Genomic DNA, 7259 nt, shown 5'->3' with positions numbered 1-7259 from the left:
TTCCTTACTTGCGGAGGGTTGCTGCGGCTCATCAAGTGAGTTAAAACTTTCTTCTCGTCGCTTTGCACATAGATCCTCGACTTCCGTTAAAATACGGAAGGGTTTCGAGTCGGAGGGAGGAGTTTCCTGTATTTTATTATTATTATTTTGAGATGGAGACCCTTCTTTGAAAGAGAAACATAGGCTCACTTTCACTTTCAATCCAGCAGCACGATCAGCACATAAAAATCGTTGTAACCAATTAAAATATCAGCACGAAATCATGGAGACACGTATCCCTTCCTGGTTCATGCATGAAGTGCCTTTTATAGGGTTTTATTTGCATACCTCTGAAATTATCATTGCTATTTCTACTTAAAAATGATGGGGGGTGACGTGTCTGTTGCAGATCCACCACACAGAAAAGTTCGACGGGGTACCCTATGGGCTGTTCATGGGGCCGAAGGTGGGTAATTTGTGGGCTTTTTCTGTCGTTCTCTATTTTTCAGGAACAAGAAGAGACAAAAGAAGAGTATACGTAGAAACACCCACCCCCCTCCCCCTCAAAAAAAAAAAAAAAAAAAAAAAAAAAAAAAAAAAAAGGGGAGGGGGAGAGCCACTGTTTAATTTTGTCTTTATTCTGAGATTTTGTCGTGTGCTTTTGTGGTGTTCAGGAACTGGAGGAGGTGGGAGGCACTGAGGAGCTGGAGACAGAGATCAAGAGGAGGATTAGGCTCGGGAGATGAGGACAATCTCTTTCAATTTTTTTTGCTCTTTATTTTCATTTTATTTTGTTCATGTGAAGAATTTAGAACTTGTTAGGATTACTTTTGACGGAGGGGGTAGGTCATAGGTGGAAGAGTGAGTGTCCACCGTTTCGTGCGGTGAATGTAGCTTGTGCAGATAATGTCGAAAAAGAACAAAATGTAAAATTTAATGACTCTTGCTTTTGAACACAAATAGTTATTAGCTGTTATGATAACAGTATATTTAAGCGTGGGTTCTAAGGTGTGGTTTTAAAATGTTGTTATTTGCTAATTTACCTCTTAATTATATTCTCACAGTTTAATCTATTCCTTGTATGAAATCCCTTTTTAATTATCATCTTTTCTCCCCCTCTTTATCTTCCTCTTTTATCTGAAACCTCGTTTAATCAAAATGTTGAGAATTTAGAACTTGTTAGGATTTAGAACTTGTTAGGATTACTTTTGACGGAGGGGGTAGGTCATAGGTGGAAGAGTGAGTGTCCACCGTTTCGTGCGGTGAATGTAGCTTGTGCAGATAATGTCGAAAAAGACGAAAAAAAAAAAAAAAAAAAAAAAAAAAAAAACGAAAAACATGTGTCCTGTAAAATTTAATGACTCTTGCTTTTGAACACAAATAGTTACTAGCTGTTATGATAACAGTATATTTAAGCGTGGATTCTAAGGTGTGGTTTTAAAATGTTGTTATTTGCTAATTTACCTCTTAATTATATTCTCACAGTTTAATATATTCCTTGTATGAAATCCCTTTTTAATTATCATCTTTTCTCCCCCTCTTTATCTTCCTCTTTTATCTGAAACCTCGTTTAATCAAAAATCAATGACAATAAACCTTTTCAAAGAACTTTTATCATCATCATCATATAGTAAAGTTAGGTAATGCCTAGTTTTTTTTTCCTACATAAACGTGCGCCCGCGCCACGAGGTGTGAATATCTAGTAGACTATTAAATTAATAATGATTTTTCAGAAGAGTACCATTAAATAATTTCTCTTGTCTTGAAAGATGAAAGCTTGTTGAACTTAGAGCAAGTGCAGCAAGCTCCCATGTGGGAGTCCTAGTCAGCATGCTCTCAAGAGCTCTCAAGCTTTTCAAAATAAAAAAAATTAACAAATTATACCTTGGGAGGCACTCCTTCTTTTATGGAGCTCCAACAAGCTCCTAGTTAGGAGCTCCAACAATATCAAAAAAACCCCTCTTCTATTTTAATATTTCACCCATTATTTTTAATTATATTTAAACCTCTTGTGTTGCGGATTGCGATAACTCGATGGGATGACCTTCTTCTACGACTTCTGTATAGAACGACGAGTATAAGGTCGATCCTTCACCGGTAAGGAGATGCGAATAGTAGTTGTTTTGGGAGGGATCCATGAGATTTGTAATTTGATAGGAAAATATAGAGTTTTTTTTATGAGAGAGTTGTGTGGAATGAGTTGTGTAGTGAAGTCCAACGAATTTATAGAAATTTTTTTACAACAGTAAAAATTTCAACGGCATGATTTTATTACAACGGCTGAATTTTTATACAACGGTAACTTTTCATATCAGCAACACAACTCAACCAATTAAAAAAATGAAATCCCCACCACCACCTCAAAAGATAACTCAGCCAATATCAAAAAATCCCAACCACAACTCTCAGCCGATGGGGCAGCAAGCTCCCAGCTCCGCTCTCAGCTCCGACGTGGATGTGCTCTCCGATTGAACCCCCTCCAACAGCCTCCGAAGCGCTCCTAACCTGCTCCCAAGCGCTGACGTGGAGGTGGAGAGCTTCGGAGCTCCCAAGCGCTCCACAAATTTGTGGAGCGCTTGGGAGCTCCGAAGCTCTCCACCTCCACGTCAGCGCTTGGGAGCAGGTTGGGAGCGCTTCGGAGCTTGTTGGAGGGGGTTAATTCGGAAAGCACATCCACGTCGGAGCTGAGAGCGGAGTTGGGAGCTTGCTGCCCATGCTCTTATGACGTGATCCCATATTTCTGAAGCACCAGGTCTCGTGAACATAATTTTTTCCAATACAAATATGAAAGAACAAACGCCCGCTACGAAAAATGCTTATATTTTGCTACTACATATTCGATAATAGTTTAGTCCGTCTCGTATTGGGTGACCTCATCCAATTATTATCAAATTCGAAATTTTATGAACGCATACATTCGTTGCCTTTCTGTAACGAAGGAACCACTTCGGCGAATGACATGCGCTTAACGCATCGTGTAGAGTATCTTACATGTGCTGTTAATACCGTTTGCTTCTAATAGCAGGGGGGGGGGATTCAAGGAGTATTGTTGATGTTAATGATCACACAGTCAATAAAAATGGTTGGATGAGGGTGAAATTGATGAGGGTCCGTTTTTTTCTGGAATATCTGATTATGAGTTTAGTGATTGAAGCCTATACGAGTAAAACTTTGTGAGAGGACAGAGACTGGTTTCCCGTGGTTCCTCCGACGATCAAGTTAGCTGGTGAACTTGAGTGAGAAAAATGAAGAACTGTGAGAGTTATTGTGTCTAGTTTACTTACAGATATTGCTTAAAAGATCCTATCCGGAAGAAACTTCTATGTTAGAATAGTACCTCTATTTATACGATGGTATGAGGATAAAATTGTCGCTTTGGCCAAGCACAGGATGATGGTGAAGAAGTATGAGCTGGCGGCTGAGTCAGCACCTACTTTATAGGTGTCGGCTAGCGACTGGGGGAGAGATCACTTCCACATTAAATGAGAAGCGATTGGAGGCATGACGGTGCTGACGTGGTCCGATGAGCCATGAAGACTATCGGGGCTAGAGACATGGTGGCGCCTGTCAAGCATTAAATGTGATGCTAACACATTTGTGTTTTCGTCGAAAGTTGGCTTCATTGTGGAATTCATTATATTTTTGATCGTTTACAATGAATTCAAAAAGAAAATAGCCTTTTTATAAGACCTTTCTTACACAATAAGAAGAAAATTACAACTTTCTAGAAAATAATACAGAAATTGTTTATCAACTCTTGTTTTTTTGGGGACTTTGCTTGTGTCGGGGGTGCGTTAACCCGTTGACTACCGATTCAAAGATTCTGATTGAACCGCGAAGCCTTTTGGGTATTCTTCTTCGCTTTATCGAAATAAGAACCTTAAGCGAATATCTTATCGATGTAAGATGTTCACTCTTCCAAAGATCAAGTCTGAGCTTAGATTTCTAGGAATCATCAAAAGCTTCTTAAAAGTGTTTTTGAAAGATGAAGACTCTCTCTCTTGCTCAAAATTGCCAAAAGCTCAAGCCTCTATGCTCTAATTCTACTCTCCTCCCTTTGGTTTCGTGTATAGGTAGGTATTTATAAGGATAGGGGTCTATAACTGTGGAAATGGAAACAAAATATTTGATCAGTCACACTCTCTTTGGGCGCGTCAGTCTTCACTGTCGCGGCCATTAGCGCGTCAGTGTAAGCTGGCGCGGCTGAAGAGGCAGTTTCAGCCACATTCAGCCACGTTCAGCCACTTTTGTAACTGTTCTCCCACGACTTTAGGTCCACGAAATGCCACTTTTGTTGGCGTGTAACTACCCTTCCATGTCAGTGCATGTTCTCTTTTTGTTATGATGCCACATGGACCCCATTAAGATGCTAAAACCGTTAGCAAATCACAAGAAAACGCCCCATGAATACACGCATCAGTGATGACTGTCACGCCTACGCGCGTCAGAGATGACTGTCGCGCATACACGCGTCAGTTATGACTGCCGCGCCAACGCACGTCAGTGATGACTGCCGCGCCAATGTGCATCAGTGTACATTGTTCACGTTGTTCTTCTATATTGCTTCACCTGTTCCTTTGCTTCTTTTGGCTTTGGATGATCCCTTAGACGTAGATAATAACATTCATTATCTTCTCTTTGTCTTGAGCTGTATTTGGATATCTATAAGTATTGTTTTAGACGCCTATAATTTATAAGTGAGAGAAGCTCGAGACTGAGTTTGTCCTTTGGCTTAGCCGAGAAGTAATGTCGTTCGAGTCGACACCGTAATGGCGCCGAATAGCTGGTCAAGTGGGATCGTAGCGAGTTGTCTTCGACAAGAGGACCGACAAGTTTCACGATTCGAGTCGACACGAGGAAATGTCGACTCAGTGAGTCCGCTAAGTTGGAATCCTTGCTGGTCTTTGACCGCCAATTTAATTGGGGCATTACATGCAGAAGTACACATGTCCGTTGCTAGCAAATGGTCGCACTTTTGCTTAGAGTCGACTTTAGCTGGGTTCGAGTGAAATGAGAGTCGCTTTGGACGGACGTGGGTGTGCATTAAATGAGGGAAATGAAAAGTCCCTTCAGATTTCACGTGGTTGACGTCATCATACATTCTTTTTGACTGCCATAACTCCGATTTTCTTGGCAGATTGTAGGCTATTCGAGGTGAGTGGGTTGCGCCTCGATCTCCGAGATGCCGCTTCAAATTTTGATAATTAATCTTGACCGTTGGACAAAGCTTGATCCGGCGGTTTAGATTCTGACAGTTGTAAAGTCAGCTGCTTATATATAGAACCAGGACCATGAAGGTGGCGGTTATTGCCTTTCAAAATTCCCTTTAAAGAACTCAAAATTTTTTCCTGATCATCTTTTCTAGCAATCATTTCTTTATTCTACAAAGCATCAGATCTAGTGGACTAACATGGTCTTTTGGTGGAGATCCACTCCAAGGTGACTCTGGTACAGAAGAGGACGCTCCATAGGAGGTTTGATATTCCTCAGGAGTATGAGCTGATGGTCTCGATGAGGTCGGAGGTCATTTATGATCATGGACCAGATTAGGATCCGCTCTACCTAAGGCACCTGGAAGTTTAGGCTCATCATCGGCCTTCCTAACTCGCACAAGGGCTTGAAGGAGAAATTTGTCTGGATCGTGGGGGACGGCCTAGAGTTGGGCTACTTAAACTGGCCCGAAATAAGAAGAGAGACACTCATGGAGGGTGACTTACTCGACGTCGAGAGGGATGCACTTGACCAGATCATAGTGTACGCTGGATCTTGTCGAGTCGACCATCTGCTTGACAACTCGGTCTTACGGGTTGCCAATGTGTCGGTTGTGCCTCCTTCTGCTACAAACCAAGAGAGGGCTTCAGCCCTTATCTTAGGGACAACAGAAGCGGTGATGGTGCTGACTGCTCCTTTGGTTGATCCCTAGGAGGGGCCTTCTGCTAGGCCCGTGAAATGTCTTCGCCACGAATTCCCCCAATATAGTTCGAGACGGTCGAGGAGGATCCTTCTACCGCCCTCGTCTATAGACAAAGGAGGAGGTTACAGAGGGATGAAGAGCAAATGCCTCAGACGGTGACTATGGCAGTCGAGACCGAAGTCATCTATTTAGACGAGTCGGCTCCAGAAGAAGTAGATGAAGGAGAGGTTGGAGCCGAGGCTAGAACCTTTGCTAGCGAATAGTTATCCATCCATCACGGCGAGTCGTCCTGTTGTGAGAAAGAGCCGGTTGAGGAAACGACGTTTCCCGAAGGGCTGGAATATCCCTTTCTTCATCGCGTCACTGAAATCGGAGAAGAAGAATGGGAGAGGATGAGGTATACCTCATCAAGACTCTACGGGTCGGTCCTCGATATGTGAGGGAGTCCAACCTAGATCACCGCCATGAACCTGCTCACCATCTCGACATCAGGGGGACGGTCCTGGGTTCTCGTACGAATCAATCAAGGGCGATCGAGCAGTTCTTGCTCCCTTGGGATGAGGAGTTTTCGCAGGGGTTTCCAGATGTCGGTCTCCACCTAAGCCTTTGGTTCGAGGTGCTTTGGTGGAGTCTGAGATATATGGTCGGATGGAGCAAGTCCGGACATCATATCTTAAGCTTCTTAGGGAGGTTACATCCTTGAGGGCCGAAAAAAGGTTCGACTCAGAAGGGGCTGCGGAGATGCCAATCCTGGGAGCTTCTAAGGTCGATAACCTCAGGGAGAAGCTTGAATGAAGAAAGAGGAAGGCCAAGAGACTAGACAATGCTCATCAGGAGAGGGACCGCGCTCTACCATAGGTTGAGATCGAGAAGTAGGTGGGGGTGCATGCGGTACATCAACTGGACGAGGATCAGCATCGTTCGTTAAGCTTTAGGGGAAGGTCACCCACTTGCAAGAGTCTCTAGTTGTGGCCAAAAGCCACAATACCCACCTTGAATCCAAGGTCACCCACTTGCAAGAGTCTCTAGTTGTGGCCAAAAGCCACAATACCCACCTTGAATCCGAGCCTTATCGTCAGGAGATAATTGAAAGGTATCGTCAAAGCTTAACTAAAAAGACTGAAGATGCGATAGCCTGTAAAGCTGGGTATGACTATCTCTTGGTGCAGCTTTTAGCCGAGATGAGGAACCCACCCGACCGTTTCCACTATCCTCACATTGTGGCCAAGTGTCTGGATGAGTTGGTGGAGGTGGAAGCACTTGGAGGGGGACTCGATCTTGGTGAGGAAGAGGGGGAATCGGACTCCACCGACTGCTCCCAGCAGCTCCCTACCTATGACTCCAGGAGCGGGAATGGACCTCTCTT

At 43.4% G+C, this 7259-nt stretch overlaps 1 protein-coding gene across 1 annotated transcript in view; it reads left to right on the top strand.

The window, feature by feature from the left end:
• LOC109837875 (beta-carotene 3-hydroxylase 1, chloroplastic-like) overlaps positions 1 to 899 on the top strand; it is a 2048-nt gene extending 1149 nt beyond the window's left edge. Inside the window, 3 exon segments of the mRNA XM_020406249.1 lie at positions 1 to 35; positions 389 to 445; positions 654 to 899. The exon segment at positions 1 to 35 is cut by the window's left edge and continues 73 nt beyond it. Coding sequence (XP_020261838.1) covers positions 1 to 35; positions 389 to 445; positions 654 to 725 — 164 coding nt within the window. The 3' untranslated portion in view covers positions 726 to 899.

Source organism: Asparagus officinalis, chromosome 4 (genome assembly GCF_001876935.1).
Source record: "Asparagus officinalis chromosome 4, Aspof.V1, whole genome shotgun sequence".
Lineage (NCBI taxonomy): Eukaryota > Viridiplantae > Streptophyta > Magnoliopsida > Asparagales > Asparagaceae > Asparagus > Asparagus officinalis.
The sequence above is the reverse complement of the archived record's forward strand: the minus strand, read 5'-3'. Positions and strand labels throughout refer to the sequence as shown.